Raw genomic sequence first — 18092 nt, 5'->3', positions numbered from 1 at the left:
CCTGCCCCATAGATGGATGCTCTGCCCTATAGATGAACTGCCCAGACCCCTAAGTGAACCCCCTGCCCCATAGATGGATCCTCTGCCCTATAAACTGCCCAGACCCCTAAGTGAACCCCCTGCCCCATAGATGGATCCTCTGCCCTATAAGCTGCCCAGACCCCTAAGTGAACCCCCTGCCCCATAGATGGACCCTCTGCCCTATAGATGTACTGCCCAGACCCCTAAGTGAACCCCCTGCCCCATAGATGGATCCTCTGCCCTATAGATGTACTGCCCAGACCCCTAAGTGAACCCCCTGCCCCATAGATGGATGCTCTGCCCTATAAATGAGCTGCCCAGACCCCTAAGTGAACCCCCTGCCCCATAGATGGATCCTCTGCCCTATAAACTGCCCAGACCCCTAAGTGACCCCCCTGCCCCATAGATGGATGCTCTGCCCTATAGATGTACTGCTCAGACCCCTAAGTGAACCCCCTGCCCCATAGATGGACCCTCTGCCCTATAAACTGCCCAGACCCCTAAGTGAACCCCCTGCCCCATAGATGGATGCTCTGCCCTATAGATGAGCTGCCCAGACCCCTAAGTGAACCCCCTGCCCCATAGATGGATCCTCTGCCCTATAAACTGCCCAGACCCCTAAGTGAACCCCCTGCCCCATAGATGGACCCTCTGCCCTATAGATGTACTGCCCAGACCCCTAAGTGAACCCCCTGCCCCATAGATGGACCCTCTGCCCTATAGATGGATCCCCTGCCCCATAGATGGATCCTCTGCCCTATAAATGAGCTGCCCAGACCCCTAAGTGACCCCCCTGCCCCATAGATGGGCCCCCCCCTATAGGGCCCCAATGCACAGGGGGTCCCCCCATATCTTCCTGCCCCATAGCCGGTTACTCTGTCCTGGGCTGGAACCATCCTGGCTTTGGGGGCAGCACCGTGAGTGGGGCAGGGGCTTTGGTTTGGGGTATTTTGGGGTGTTTTAGGGTGTATTTTGGGGTGTATTTGGGGTGTTTTAGGGGTATTTGGGGTGTTTTAGGGTGTATTTTGGGGTGTTTTAGGGGTATTTTGGGGTGTATTTGGGGTGTTTTAGGGGTATTTGGGGTGTTTTAGGGTGTATTTTGGGGTGTTTTAGGGGTATTTTGGGGTGTATTTGGGGTGTTTTAGGGGTATTTGGGGTGTTTTAGGGTGTATTTTGGGGTGTATTTGGGGTGTTTTAGGGGTATTTTGGGGTGTATTTGGGGTGTTTTAGGGGTATTTTGGGTGTTTTAGGGTGTATTTTGGGGTGTTTTAGGGGTATTTTGGGGTGTATTTGGGGTGTTTTAGGGGTATTTTGGGGTGTTTTAGGGGTATTTGAGGTGTTTTTGAGGTATTTTGGGGTATTTTGGGGTGTTTTAGGGTGTTTTAGGTGTATTTTGGGATGTATTTGAGGTATTTTGGGGTGTTTTAGGGGTATTTAGGGGTGTATTTGGGGTGTGTTTGGGGTGTGTTTTGGGGTGTATTTGAAGTATTTTGGGGTGTTTTAGGGGTATTTTGGGGTGTATTTGGGGTGTGTTTGGGGTGTGTTTTGGGGTGTATTTGGTGTATTTGGGGTGTATTTTGGGGTGTATTTGAAGTATTTTGGGGTGTTTTAGGGGTATTTTGGGGTGTATTTGGGGTGTGTTTGGGGTGTGTTTTGGGGTGTATTTGGGGGTGGTTTTGGGTGTATTTGAGGTGTTTTAGGGGTATTTGAGGTGTTTTTGAGGTATTTTGGGGTGTTTTAGGGGTATTTTGGGATATCTTTGGGGTGTATTTGGGTTGTATTTTGGGGTGTATTTGGGGTTTTTTAGAGGTATTTTGGGTGTATTTGGGGTGTTTTGTGTGTATTCGGGTGTATTCTGGGTGTATTTCGGGTGTATTTTGGGTGTATTTTGGGTGTATTTTGGGTCTATTTTGGGTGTATTTTGGGTCTATTTTGGGTGTATTTTGGGTCTATTTTGTGTGTATTTTGGGTGTATTTTGGGTGTATTTTGAGTGTATTCGGGTGTATTTTGGGTGTATTTTGGGTGTATTCGGGGTGTATTCGGCTGACCCCTGACCCCTGACCCCTGCAGGGGGTGCCGCTGCCCCAGAGCGAGGCCAACGCTATGGACGTTGTGGTTCGGTTTGCGCTGCAGGAGCTTCAGTTCCCCCCCCACAGCATCGTCCTCTATGCATGGTCCATAGGAGGCTTTACTGGTACCGGCACTGGGAGCACTGGGAGGGACTGGGAGGGACTGGGAGGGACTGGGGGGGTGCATTGGGGTGCACTGGGGGGCACTGGGAGGTACTGGGAGGGACTGGGGGGGACTGGGAGGGACTGGGAGGGACTGGGAGGGACTGGGAGGTACTGGGGGGGTGCACTGGGAGGTACTGGGGCTGCATTGGGGTGCACTGGGAGGCACTGGGAGCTACTGGGAGGGACTGGGAGGGACTGGGGGGGACTGGGGGGGTGCACTGGGAGGCACTGGGGCTGCATTGGGGTGTACTGGGAGGCACTGGGGCTGCATTGGGGTGTACTGGGAGGCACTGGAAGGGACTGGGAGGGACTGGGAGGTACTGGGGGGGTGCACTGGGAGGCACTGGGGCTGCATTGGGATGCACTGGGGTGCACTGGGAGGCACTGGGAGGGACTGGGGGGGACTGGGAGGGACTGGGAGGGACTGGGAGGGACTGGGGGGGACTGGGAGGGACTGGGAGGGACTGGGGGGGACTGGGAGGGACTGGGAGGGACTGGGAGGGACTGGGGGGGACTGGGGGGGACTGGGAGGGACTGGGAGGGACTGGGAGGGAGTGGGAGCTACTGGGGGGGTGCACTGGGAGGCACTGGGAGGTACTGGGGCTGCATTGGGGTGCACTGGGAGGCACTGGGGGGCACTGGGAGGCACTGGGAGGGACTGGGAGGGACTGGGAGGGACTGGGGGGGTGCACTGGGAGGCACTGGGGGGGTGCACTGGGAGGCACTGGGGCTGCATTGGGGTGTACTGGGAGGCACTGGGAGGTACTGGGGCTGCATTGGGGTGTACTGGGAGGCACTGGGAGGTACTGGGAGGGACTGGGAGGGACTGGGGGGGTGCACTGGGAGGCACTGGGGCTGCATTGGGGTGTACTGGGAGGCACTGGGAGGGGCTGGGAGGGACTGGGAGGGACTGGGAGATACTGGGAGGGACTGGGAGGGACTGGGGGGGACTGGGGGGGTGCACTGGGAGGGACTGGGAGGGACTGGGGGGGACTGGGGGGGACTGGGGGGGACTGGGAGGCACTGGGAGGGACTGGGAGGGACTGGGAGGGACTGGGAGGTACTGGGGGGGTGCATTGGGGTGTACTGGGAGGCACTGGGATTGACTGGGAGGGACTGGGGGGGACTGGGAGGGACTGGGGGGGACTGGGAGGGACTGGGGGGGACTGGGAGGGACTGGGAGGGACTGGGAGGGAATGGGAGGTACTGGGGGGGTGCACTGGGAGGCACTGGGGCTGCATTGGGATGCACTGGGGGGCACTGGGAGGTACTGGGGGGGACTGGGAGGGACTGGGAGGGACTGGGAGGGACTGGGAGGTACTGGGGCTGCATTGGGGTGTACTGGGAGGCACTGGGGGGGACTGGGAGGGACTGGGGGGGTACTGGGGGGGTGCACTGGGAGGGACTGGGAGGTACTGGGGGGGACTGGGAGGGACTGGGAGGGACTGGGAGGCACTGGGAGCTACTGGGGGGGTGCATTGGGGTGCACTGGGGCTGCATTGGGGTGTACTGGGAGGCACTGGGGCTGCGCTGGTTTGTACTGGGTTGTACTGGGTTGTACTGGGTTGCACTGGGTTGTACTGGGTGTTACTGGGTTGTACTGGGTGCTACTGGGTTATACTGGGTGTTACTGGGTTGTACTGGGTTGCACTGGGTTGTACTGGGTGTTACTGGGTTGCACTGGGTTGTACTGGGTTGTACTGGGTGTTACTGGGTTGTACTGGGTGCTACTGGGTTATACTGGGTGTTACTGGGTTGTACTGGGTTGTACTGGGTTGTACTGGGTGTTACTGGGTTGTACTGGGTTGTACTGGGTTGTACTGGGTGTTACTGGGTTGTACTGGGTGTTACTGGGTTGTACTGTGTTGTACTGGGTGTTACTGGGTTGTACTGGGTTGCACTGGGTTGTACTGGGTTGTACTGGGTTGTACTGGGTTGTACTGGGTTGTACTGGGTGTTACTGGGTTGCACTGGGTTGTACTGGGTGTTACTGGGTTGCACTGGGTTGCACTGGGTTGCACTGGGTTGTACTGGGTGTTACTGGGTTGCACTGGGTTGCACTGGGTTGCACTGGGTTGCACTGGGTTGCACTGGGTGTTACTGGGTTGCACTGGGTTGTACTGGGTGTTACTGGGTTGCACTGGGTTGCACTGGGTGTTACTGGGTTGCACTGGGTTGTACTGGGTTGCACTGGGTTGTACTGGGTTGTACTGGGTGTTACTGGGTTGCACTGGGTTGTACTGGGTTGCACTGGGTGTTACTGGGTTGCACTGGGTTGTACTGGGTTGTACTGGGTTGTACTGGGTTGTACTGGGTTGCACTGGGTTGTACTGGGTGTTACTGGGTTGTACTGGGTTGTACTGGGTGTTACTGGGTTGTACTGGGTTGTACTGGGTGTTACTGGGTGTTACTGGGTTGTACTGGGTTGTACTGGGTTGTACTGGGTTGTACTGGGTTGCACTGGGTTGTACTGGGTGTTACTGGGTTGTACTGGGTTGTACTGGGTGTTACTGGGTTGTACTGGGTTGTACTGGGTGTTACTGGGTGTTACTGGGTTGTACTGGGTTGTACTGGGTTGCACTGGGTTGTACTGGGTTGTACTGGGTGTTACTGGGTTGCACTGGGTTGTACTGGGTTGCACTGGGTGTTACTGGGTTGCACTGGGTTGTACTGGGTTGTACTGGGTTGTACTGGGTTGTACTGGGTTGCACTGGGTTGTACTGGGTGTTACTGGGTTGTACTGGGTTGTACTGGGTGTTACTGGGTTGTACTGGGTTGTACTGGGTGTTACTGGGTGTTACTGGGTTGTACTGGGTTGTACTGGGTTGTACTGGTCTCCTGCAGCCACATGGGCAGCAATGTCCTACCCGGAGCTTGGAGCTCTTGTACTTGATGCCTCCTTCGATGACCTGGTGCCTCTGGCGCTGAAGGTTCTGCCGCGGAGCTGGGGTGAGAGCAACAACACCCTAAATACACCTGAAATACACCCAAAATACACCTGAAATACACCCAAATACACCTGAAATACACCCAAAATACACCTGAAATACACCCAAAATACACCTGAAATACACCTGAAATACACCTGAAATACACCCAAAATACACCTGAAATACACCTAAAATACACCTGAAATACACCTGAAATACACCTGAAATACACCTGAAATACACCCAAATACACCTGAAATACACCTGAAATACACCCAAAATACACCTGAAATACACCCAAAATACACCTGAAATACACCTGAAATACACCTGAAATACACCTAAAATACACCCAAAATACACCTGAAATACACCTGAAATACACCTGAAATACACCTGAAATACACCTGAAATACACCCAAATACACCCAAATACACCTGAAATACACCTGAAATACACCTAAAATACACCCAAATACACCCAAAATACACCTAAAACACCCCAAATACACCTGAAATACACCTGAAATACACCCAAATACACCTGAAATACACCTGAAATACACCTGAAATACACCTGAAATACACCCAAAATACACCCAAAATACACCTGAAATACACCCGAAATACACCTGAAATACACCTAAAATACACCTGAAATACACCTGAAATACACCTAAAATACACCTGAAATACACCTGAAATACACCTGAAATACACCTAAAATACACCTGAAATACACCTGAAATACACCTGAAATACACCTGAAATACACCCGAAATACACCCAAATACACCTGAAATACACCTAAAATACACCTGAAATACACCCAAAATACACCTGAAATACACCTGAAATACACCTGAAATACACCTGAAATACACCTGAAATACACCTGAAATACACCCAAATACACCTGAAATACACCTGAAATACACCTGAAATACACCTGAAATACACCTGAAATACACCTGAAATACACCTGAAATACACCTGAAATACACCTGAAATACACCCAAATACACCTGAAATACACCCGAAATACACCTGAAATACACCCAAATACACCTGAAATACACCCAAAATACACCTGAAATACACCTGAAATACACCTGAAATACACCCAAATACACCTGAAATACACCTGAAATACACCTGAAATACACCCGAAATACACCTAAAATACACCTGAAATACACCCGAAATACACCTGAAATACACCCAAATACACCTGAAATACACCCAAATACACCCGAAATACACCTGAAATACACCTAAAATACACCTGAAATACACCCAAAATACACCTGAAATACACCCAAAATACACCTAAAATACACCAAATACACCCCAAATACACCTGAAATACACCCAAAATACACCCCAAATACACCTGAAATACACCCAAATACACCCAAAATACACCTGAAATACACCCAAATACACCTGAAATACACCTGAAATACACCCAAAATACACCCAAAATACACCTGAAATACACCCGAAATACACCTGAAATACACCTGAAATACACCTGAAATACACCTGAAATACACCTAAAACACCCCAAATACACCTGAAATACACCCAAATACACCTAAAATACACCTAAAACACCCCAACTACACCCCAAATACACCCAAAATACCCCAAATACACCCAAATACACCCAGAATACACCTAAAATACACCCAAAATACACCTAAAATACACCTGAAATACACCCAAAATACACCTAAAATACACCCAAAACACCCCAAATACACCCAAAATACCACAAATACACCCCAAATACACCCCAAATACACCCAAATACACCCAAAATACACCAAATACAACCAAAATACACCCAAAATACACCCAAAATACCCCAAATACACCCAAAATACCCCAAATACACCTAAAATACACCCAAAATACCCCAAATACACCCAAAATACACCTAAAATACACCCAAATACACCCAAATACACCCAAAATACCCCAAATACACCCAAAATACCCCAAATTCACCCAAAATACACCCAAAACACCCCAAATACACCCCAAAACAGCCCTAACCCCCCCCCTGCCCCCCAGGGGAGCTGGTGACCAGGACCGTGCGGGAGCACCTGAACCTCAACAATGCTGAGCAGCTCTGCAGGTACCTGTGGGGACCCCCCCATAGCCCCATAGATCCCCCCCATAGCCCCATAGATCTCCCCATAGCCCCATAGATCCCCCCATAGCCCCATAGATCCCCCCCATAGCCCCATAGATCCCCCCAGTGCCCCATAGATCCCCCCAGTGCCCCATAGATCCCCCCCCGTGCCCCATAGATCCCCCCATAGCCCCATAGATCCCCCCCAGTGCCCCATAGATCCCCCCATAGCCCCATAGATCCCCCCCTGTGCCCCATAGATCCCCCCCAGTGCCCCATAGATCCCCCCCATCGCCCCATAGATCCCCCCATAGCCCCATAGATCCCCCCCTGTGCCCCATAGATCCCCCCCAGTGCCCCATAGATCCCCCCCATAGCCTCATAGATCCCCCCAGTGCCCCATAGATCCCCCCCCAGTGCCCCATAGATCCCCCCATAGCCCCATAGATCCCCCCAGTGCCCCATAGATCCCCCCCAGTGCCCCATAGACCCCCCCAGTGCCCCATAGATCCCCCCATAGCCCCATAGATCCCCCCCCATAGCCCCATAGATCCCCCCATAGCCCCATAGATCCCCCCCATAGCCCCATAGATCCCCCCATAGCCCCATAGACCCCCCCCATAGCCCCATAGATCCCCCCATAGCCCCATAGATCCCCCCCATAGCCCCATAGATCCCCCCATAGCCCCATAGATCCCCCCCAGTGCCCCATAGATCCCCCCATAGCCCCATAGATCCCCCCCTGTGCCCCATAGATCCCCCCCAGTGCCCCATAGATCCCCCCCATAGCCCCATAGATCCCCCCAGTGCCCCATAGACCCCCCCATAGCCCCATAGATCCCCCCAGTGCCCCATAGACCCCCCCATAGCCCCATAGATCCCCCCATAGCCCCATAGATCCCCCCCAGTGCCCCATAGATCCCCCCATAGCCCCATAGATCCCCCCCACTGCCCCATAGATCCCCCCATAGCCCCATAGATCCCCCCCATAGCCCCATAGATCCCCCCAGTGCCCCATAGACCCCCCCCAGTGCCCCATAGACCCCCCCAGTGCCCCATAGATCCCCCCCAGTGCCCCATAGACCCCCCCAGTGCCCCATAGATCCCCCCCCTAGCCCCATAGATCCCCCCCCCAGTGCCCCATAGATCCCCCCATAGCCCCATAGATCCCCCCCATAGCCCCATAGATCCCCCCATAGCCCCATAGATCCCCCATAGCCCCATAGATCCCCCCCAGTGCCCCATAGATCCCCCCATAGCCCCATAGATCCCCCCCAGTGCCCCATAGATCCCCCCATAGCCCCATAGATCCCCCCCAGTGCCCCATAGATCCCCCCATAGCCCCATAGATCCCCCCCATAGCCCCATAGATCCCCCATAGCCCCATAGATCCCCCCTGTGCCCCATAGATCTCCCCCAGTGCCCCATAGATCCCCCCCATAGCCCCATAGATCCCCCATAGCCCCATAGATCCCCCCTGTGCCCCATAGATCTCCCCCAGTGCCCCATAGATCCGCCCCAGTGCCCCATAGATCCCCCATAGCCCCATAGATCCCCCCCATAGCCCCATAGATCCCCCATAGCCCCATAGATCCCCCCCTGTGCCCCATAGATCTCCCCCAGTGCCCCATAGATCCGCCCCAGTGCCCCATAGATCCCCCCATAGCCCCATAGATCCCCCCCATAGCCCCATAGATCCCCCCATAGCCCCATAGATCCCCCCCCGTGCCCCATAGATCCCCCCCAGTGCCCCATAGATCCCCCCATAGCCCCATAGATCCCCCCCCGTGCCCCATAGATCCCCCCATAGCCCCATAGATCCCCCCCATAGCCCCATAGATCCCCCCCATAGCCCCATAGATCCCCCCCAGTGCCCCATAGATCCCCCCCAGTGCCCCATAGATCCCCCCATAGCCCCATAGATCCCCCCAGTGCCCCATAGATCCCCCCCCATAGCCCCATAGATCCCCCCCAGTGCCCATAGGATCCCCCCCAGTGCCCCATAGATCCCCCCATAGCCCCATAGATCCCCCCCATAGCCCCATAGATCCCCCTATAGCCCCATAGATCCCCCCCTGTGCCCCATAGATCCCCCCCCATAGCCCCATAGATCCCCCCCATAGCCCCATAGATCCCCCCCTGTGCCCCATAGATCCCCCCCCATAGCCCCATAGATCCCCCCCATAGCCCCATAGATCCCCCCATAGCCCCATAGATCCCCCCATAGCCCCATAGATCCCCCCCATAGCCCCATAGATCCCCCCATAGCCCATAGATCCCCCCCATAGCCCCAATAGATCCCCCCCAGTGCCCCATAGAGACCCCCCCATAGCACCCATAGATCCCCCCCATAGCCCCATAGATCCCCCCCATAGCCCCATAGATCCCCCATAGGCCCCATAGACCCCCCCCATAGCCCATAGATCCCCCCCATAGCCCCATAGATCCCCCCAGTGCCCCATAGATCTCCCCCATGGCCCCATAGATCCCCCCCAGTGCCCCATAGACCCCCCCCAGTGCCCCATAGCTCCCCCATAGCCCCATAGATCCCCCCAGTGCCCCATAGATCCCCCCAGTGCCCCATAGATCCCCCCATAGCCCCATAGATCCCCCCCAGTGCCCCATAGATCCCCCCATAGCCCCATAGATCCCCCATAGATCCCCCCATAGCCCCATAGATCCCCCCATAGCCCCATAGATCCCCCCCAGTGGCCCCATAGAATCCCCCCCCATAGCCCCATAATTCCCCCCCATAGCCCCATAGATCCCCCCCATAGCCCCATAGATCCCCCCCCATAGCCCATAGATCCCCCCCAGTGCCCCATAGATCCCCCATAGCCCCATAGATCCCCCCCAGTGCCCCATAGATCCCCCCCCATAGCCCCATAGATCCCCCCATAGCCCCATAGATCCCCCATAGCCCCATAGATCTGCCCATAGCCCCATAGATCCCCCCCAGTGCCCCATAGATCCCCCCATAGCCCCATAGATCCCCCCCATAGCCCCATAGATCCCCCCATAGCCCCATAGATCCCCCCCAGTGCCCCATAGATCCCCCCCATAGCCCCATAGATCCCCCCCCATAGCCCCATAGATCCCCCCCAGTGCCCCATAGATCCCCCCATAGCCCCATAGATCCCCCCATAGCCCCATAGATCCCCCCCCATAGCCCCATAGATCCCCCCCAGTGCCCCATAGATCCCCCCCATAGCCCCATAGACACCCCCCATAGCCCCATAGATCCCCCCATAGCCCCATAGATCCCCCCCATAGCCCCATAGATCCCCCCCAGTGCCCCATAGATCCCCCCCATAGCCCCATAGATCCCCCCATAGCCCCATAGACCCCCCCCATAGCCCCATAGATCCCCCCCCCCAGTGCCCCATAGATCCCCCCCCCATAGCCCCATAGATCCCCCCATAGCCCCATAGATCCCCCCCATAGCCCCATAGATCCCCCCCATAGCCCCATAGATCCCCCCCAGTGCCCCATAGATCCCCCCATAGCCCCATAGATCCCCCCCATAGCCCCATAGATCCCCCATAGCCCCATAGATCCCCCATAGCCCCATAGATCCCCCCCATAGCCTCTCATTGCAGGTACCAGGGGCCGGTGCTGTTAGTGAGGAGGACGAGGGACGAGATCATCACAACCACGTGAGCCCCTTTTGGGGGACCCCTGTGACCCCCATTGTGACCCCCATGTCCCATTGTGCCCCCTATGTCCCATTGTGACCCCCATGTCCCATTGTGACCCCCATGTCCCATTGTGACCCCTATGTCCCATTGTGACCCCCCCATGTCCCATTGTCCCCCCCATGTCCCATTGTGACCCCCATGTCCCATTGTGACCCCCCCATGTCCCATTGTGACCCCCATGTCCCATTGTCCCCCCTATGTCCCATTGTGACCCCCCCATGTCCCATTGTCCCCCCTATGTCCCATTGTGACCCCCCCATGTCCCATTGTCTCCCCCATGTCCCATTGTGACCCCCCCATGTCCCATTGTGACCCCCATGTCCCATTGTGACCCCCATGTCCCATTGTCCCCCCCATGTCCCATTGTGACCCCCATGTCCCATTGTGCCCCCCATGTCCCATTGTGACCCCCATGTCCCATTGTGACCCCCATGTCCCATTGTGACCCCTATGTCCCATTGTGACCCCCATGTCCCATTGTGCCCCCCATGTCCCATTGTCTGCCCCCCATGTCCCATTGTCCCCCCCATGTCCCATTGTGACCCCCATGTCCCATTGTCCCCCCCATGTCCCATTGTGACCCCTATGTCCCATTGTGACCCCCATGTCCCATTGTGACCCCCATGTCCCATTGTCCCCCCCATGTCCCATTGTGACCCCCATGTCCCATTGTGCCCATGTCCCATTGTGCCCCCCATGTCCCATTGTCTCCCCCCCATGTCCCATTGTGACCCCCGCATGTCCCATTGTCCCCCCCATGTCCCATTGTGACCCCATGTCCCATTGTGACCCCCATGTCCCATTGTGACCCCCATGTCCCATTGTCCCCCCCATGTCCCATTGTCCCCATGTCCCATTGTGACCCCCATGTCCCATTGTGACCCCCATGTCCCATTGTGACCCCCATGTCCCATTGTCCCCCCCATAGGGTCCCCGATGACATCGCATCCAATAGGGGCAATGATCTCCTGCTGAAGCTGCTGCAGCACAGGTGGGAATGGGATGGGAATGGGATGGGAATGGGATGGGGATGGGATGGGAATGGGATGGGGATGGGATGGGGATGGGATGGGATGGGATGGGGATGGGATGGGGATGGGATGGGGATGGGATGGGGATGGGATGGGATGGGATGGGGATGGGATGGGAATGGGATGGGGATGGGATGGGATGGGATGGGGATGGGATGGGGATGGGATGGGGATGGGGATGGGATGGGATGGGATGGGGATGGGATGGGATGGGGATGGGATGGGGATGGGATGGGATAGGATGGGATGGGATGGGGATGGGATGGGGATGGGATGGGGATGGGATGGGAATGGGATGGGATGGGGATGGGATGGGATGGGGATGGGATGGGGATGGGATGGGGATGGGGATGGGATGGGGATGGGATGGGATGGGGATGGGATGGGGATGGGGATGGGATGGGGATGGGATGGGGATGGGATGGGATGGGGATGGGATGGGGATGGGGATGGGATGGGGATGGGATGGGGATGGGATGGGAATGGGATGGGATGGGGATGGGATGGGATGGGGATGGGATGGGGATGGGGGGGGGGGGGGGGGGTCAATATGGGGTTTATGGGGGCCCATGGGGGGTCTGAGCCCTGTGCCCCCCATAGATACCCCAAGATTATGGCGGATGAGGGCACCCGGATCGTGCGGGAATGGCTGGAGACAGCGACACCAGCAGAGGAGAGTGAGGAACCCTATTGAGTCCCATAGACACCCCATAGATACCCCATAACACCCATAGACCCCATTGAGCCCCATAGACACCCCATAACACACATAGACCCCATTGAGCCCCATAGATACCCCATAGACACCCCATAACACCCATAGACCCCATTGAGCCCCATAGACACCCCATAACACACATAGACCCCATTGAGCCCCATAGACACCCCATAGACACCCCATAACACCCATAGACCTCTCATAACCTATATAGACCCCATAAGCACAGATAGCTCCCCATAGCTGCCCCATAGCCGCCCCATAGATACCCCATAACACCCATAGACCCCATTGAGCCCCATACACACCCTATAACACCCATAGACCCCATTGAGCCCCATAGACACCCCATAACACCCATAGACCTCTCATAACCTATATAGATGCCATAAGCACAGATAGTTCCCCATAGCTGCCCCATAGCCGCCCCATAACACCCATAGACCCCAGACCCCATAGACACCCCATAACACCCATAGACCCCATTGAGCCCCATAGATACCCCATAACACCCATAGACCCCAGACCCCATAGACACCCCATAGCACCCATAGACCTCTCATAACCTATATAGACCCCATAAGCACAGCTAGTTCCCCATAGCCGCCCCATAGCCGCCCCATAACACCCATAGACCCCAGACCCCATAGACACCCCATAGCACCCATAGACCCCATTGAGCCCCATAGACACCCCATAACACACATAGACCCCATTGAGCCCCATAGACACCCCATAGATACCCCATAACACACATAGACCCCATTGAGGCCCATAGACACCCTATAACACCCATAGACCCCATTGAGCCCTATAGATACCCCATAGACACCCCATAGATACCCCATAACACCCATAGACCCCATTGAGCCCCATAGACACCCTATAACACCCATAGACCCCATTGAGCCCCATAGACACCCCATAACACACATAGACCCCATTGAGCCCCATAGACACCCCATAACACCCATAGACCCCATTGAGGCCCATAGACACCCCATAACACCCATAGACCTCTCATAACCTATATAGACCCCATCAGCACAGATAGTTCCCCATAGCCGCCCCATAGCCGCCCCATAACACCCATAGACCCCAGACCCCATAGACACCCCATAACACCCATAGACCCCATTGAGCCCCATAGATACCCCATAGACACCCCATAGATACCCCATAACACCCATAGACCTCTCATAACCTATATAGACCCCATAAGCACAGATAGTTCCCCATAGTCACCCCATAGCCGCCCCATAACACCCATAGACCCCAGACCCTATAGACACCCCATAACACCCATAGACCTCTCATAACCTATATAGACCCCATAAGCACAGATAGCTCCCCATAGCCGCCCCATAGCCACCCCATAGATACCCCATAACACCCATAGACCCCATTGAGCCCCATAGACACCCCATAACACCCATAGACCTCTCATAACCTATATAGACCCCATAAGCACAGATAGTTCCCCATAGCCACCCCATAGCCGCCCCATAACACCCATAGACCCCATTGAGCCCCATAGACACCCCATAGACACCCCATAACACACATAGACCCCATTGAGCCCCATAGACACCCCATAGCACCCATAGACCCCATTGAGCCCCATAGACACCCCATAGACACCCCATAACACCCATAGACCTCTCATAACCTATATAGACCCCATAAGCACAGACAGCTCCCCATAGCTGCCCCATAGCCGCCCCATAACACCCATAGACCCCAGACCCCATAGACACCCCATAACACCCATAGACCTCTCATAACCTATATAGACCCCATAAGCACAGATAGTTCCCCATAGCCGCCCCATAGCCACCCCATAGATACCCCATAACACCCATAGACCCCATTGAGCCCCATAGACACCCCATAACACACATAGACCCCATTGAGCCCCATAGACACCCCACAACACCCATAGACCTCTCATAACCTATATAGACCCCATAAGCACAGATAGTTCCCCATAGCTGCCCCATAGCCACCCCATAGATACCCCATAACACCCATAGACCCCATTGAGCCCCATAGACACCCCATAGACACCCCATAACACACATAGACCCCATTGAGCCCCATAGACACCCCATAGATACCCCATAACACACATAGACCCCATTGAGCCCAATAGATACCCCATAGATACCCCATAACACACATAGACCCCATTGAGCCCCATAGACACCCTATAACACCCATAGACCCCATTGAGCCCTATAGATAGACACCCCATAGATACCCCATAACACCCATAGACCCCATTGAGCCCCATAGACACCCCATAGATACCCCATAACACACAGACCCCATTGAGCCCCATAGATACCCCATAACACACATAGACCCCATTGAGCCCCATAGACACCCCATAGATACCCCATAACACACAGACCCCATTGAGCCCCATTGAGCCCCATAGACACCCCATAGACACCCCATAACACACATAGACCCCATTGAGCCCCATTGAGCCCCATAGACACCCCATAACACACATAGACCCCATTGAGCCCCATTGACACCCCATAGATACCCCATAACACCCATAGACCCCATTGAGCCCCATAGACACCCCATAGATACCCCATAACACACATAGACCCCATTGAGCCCCATTGACACCCCATAGATACCCCATAACACCCATAGACCCCATTGAGCCCCATAGACACCCCATAGATACCCCATAACACCCATAGACCCCATTGAGCCCCATAGACACCCCATAACACCCATAGACCCCATTGAGCCCCATAGACACCCCATAGACACCCCATAACACCCATAGACCCCATTGAGCCCCATAGACACCCCATAGATACCCCATAACACACATAGACCCCATTGAGCCCCATAGACACCCTATAACACCCATAGACCCCATTGAGGCCCATAGACACCCCATAACACCCATAGACGTCTCATAACCTATATAGACCCCATTGAGCACAGATAGCTCCCCATAGCCGCCCCATAGCCACCCCATAACACCCATAGACCCCAGACCCCATAGACACCCCATAGCACCCATAGACCCCATTGAGCCCCATAGACACCCCATAGACACCCCATAACACCCATAGACCTCTCATAACCTGTATAGACCCCATAAGCACAGATAGTTCCCCATAGCCACCCCATAGCCGCCCCATAACACCCATAGACCCCAGACCCCATAGACACCCCATAACACCCATAGACCTCTCATAACCTATATAGACCCCATAAGCACAGAGAGTTCCCCATAGCCACCCCATAGCCGCCCCATAACACCCATAGACCCCAGACCCCATAGACACCCCATAACACCCATAGACCTCTCATAACCTATATAGACCCCATTAGCACAGAGTCCCCATAGCCGCCCCATAGCCACCCCATAGATACCCCATAACACCCATAGACCCCATTGAGCCCCATAGCCGCCCCATAGCCGCCCCATAGCCACCATGGGGCAGGTCACGTGACAGGTCACATGACCGGTCACGTGCAGGGGCGCTGGCGCAGAGGTGCCCTGTGGACGAGCGCTGGTGCCTGGAGCTGCTCGAGGCCTTCGCGGGTGACAGAGACCCACAGTTCCCATGGAGCCTGGGTGAGCCAATGGGGAGCCAGGGAGCCAGGGACAGCCAATGGGGAGCCAGGGAGCCCCAGACAGCCAATGGGGAGCCAGGGAGCCTGGGTGAGCCAATGGGGAGCCAGGGAGCCCCAGACAGCCAATGGGGAGCCAGGGAGCCCCAGACAGCCAATGGGGAGCCAGGGAGCCCCAGACAGCCAATGGGGAGCCAGGGAGCCCCAGACAGCCAATGGGGAGCCAGGGAGCCCCAGACAGCCAATGGGGAGCCAGGGAGCCCCAGACAGCCAATGGGGAGCCAGGGAGCCCCAGACAGCCAATGGGGAGCCAGGGAGCCCCAGACAGCCAATGGGGAGCCAGGGAGCTGGGGACAGCCAATGGGGAGCCAGGGAGCCCCAGACAGCCAATGGGGAGCCAGGGAGCCCCAGACAGCCAATGGGGAGCCAGGGAGCCCCAGACAGCCAATGGGGAGCCAGGGAGCCCCAGACAGCCAATGGGGAGCCAGGGAGCAAGAGAACAGCCAATGGGGAGCCTGGGAGCCCCAGACAGCCAATGGGGAGCCAGGGAGCCAGGGACAGCCAATGGGGAGCGAGGGAGCCCCAGACAGCCAATGGGGAGCCAGGGAGCCAGGGACAGCCAATGGGGAGCCAGGGAGCCCCAGACAGCCAATGGGGAGCCAGGGAGCCCCAGACAGCCAATGGGGAGCCAGGGAGCCCCAGACAGCCAATGGGGAGCCAGGGAGCCCCAGACAGCCAATGGGGAGCCAGGGAGCCCCAGACAGCCAATGGGGAGCCAGGGAGCCCCAGACAGCCAATGGGGAGCCAGGGAGCCAGGGACAGCCAATGGGGAGCCAGGGAGCCCCAGACAGCCAATGGGGAGCCAGGGAGCCCCAGACAGCCAATGGGGAGCCAGGGAGCCAGGGAACAGCCAATGGGGAGCCAGGGAGCCCCAGACAGCCAATGGGGAGCCAGGGAGCCGGGGACAGCCAATGGGGAGCCAGGGAGCCTCAGACAGCCAATGGGGAGCCAGGGAGCCCCAGACAGCCAATGGGGAGCCAGGGAGCCCCAGACAGCCAATGGGGAGCCAGGGAGCCCCAGACAGCCAATGGGGAGCCAGGGAGCTGGGGAACAGCCAATGGGGAGCCGGGGAGCAAGAGAACAGCCAATGGGGAGCCAGGGTTTAGGTTGCCCAATGAGCATTATGGGGTGGAGGGAACAGCCAATCAGAGCCCGCGCTGGGGGCGCTGTGGACACACTGGAAGGGGATTGGTCACCTTCAGCCAATCAGGGCTGAGCCCGGCGCTGGCCCCGCCCCTTTTAACAGTCACGTGTCCCCCTCTAGGGGAGGAGCTGTCGGGGGAGGAGCGGCAGCAGCTGGCGCTGTTCCTGGTGAGGGGGCGGGGCTAGAGGGGGCGGGGCTTGAGGGGGCGGGGCTTGTGGAGGGGAGGGGCTTGTGAAGGGGAGGGGCTTGTGAAGGGGAGGGGCTCATGCAAGGGGAGGGGCTTGTGAAGGGGAGGGGCTTGTGAAGGGGAGGGGCTTGTAAAGGGGAGGGGGCTTGTGAAGGGGAGGGGCTTGTGAAGGGGAGGGGCTTGTGAAGGGGAGGGGCTTGTGAAGGGGAGGGGCTTGTGAAGGGGAGGGGCTTGTGAAGGGGAGGGCGTGTGGGGGCGGGGCTAGCGGGGGGGCGGGGCTTGTGAAGGGGAGGGGCTTGTGAAGGGGAGGGGCTTGTGG

General features: G+C 56.5%; 1 protein-coding gene across 1 annotated transcript in view; it reads left to right on the top strand.

Moving 5' to 3' along the window:
* LOC117437817 (phosphatidylserine lipase ABHD16A) overlaps nt 1-18092 on the top strand; it is a 32615-nt gene that overhangs the window by 14044 nt on the left and 479 nt on the right. The window contains exons 11-19 of the mRNA XM_034072461.1: nt 889-938; nt 2093-2216; nt 5101-5205; nt 7266-7329; nt 10926-10982; nt 11953-12015; nt 12656-12732; nt 16288-16386; nt 17707-17753. Coding sequence (XP_033928352.1) covers nt 889-938; nt 2093-2216; nt 5101-5205; nt 7266-7329; nt 10926-10982; nt 11953-12015; nt 12656-12732; nt 16288-16386; nt 17707-17753 — 686 coding nt within the window. The remainder of the gene's footprint in view (nt 1-888; nt 939-2092; nt 2217-5100; nt 5206-7265; nt 7330-10925; nt 10983-11952; nt 12016-12655; nt 12733-16287; nt 16387-17706; nt 17754-18092) is intronic.

The sequence above is a fragment of the Melopsittacus undulatus genome, chromosome 28 (assembly GCF_012275295.1).
Source record: "Melopsittacus undulatus isolate bMelUnd1 chromosome 28, bMelUnd1.mat.Z, whole genome shotgun sequence".
NCBI lineage: Eukaryota > Metazoa > Chordata > Aves > Psittaciformes > Psittaculidae > Melopsittacus > Melopsittacus undulatus.
This window is presented reverse-complemented; position numbering and strand designations above follow the sequence as displayed.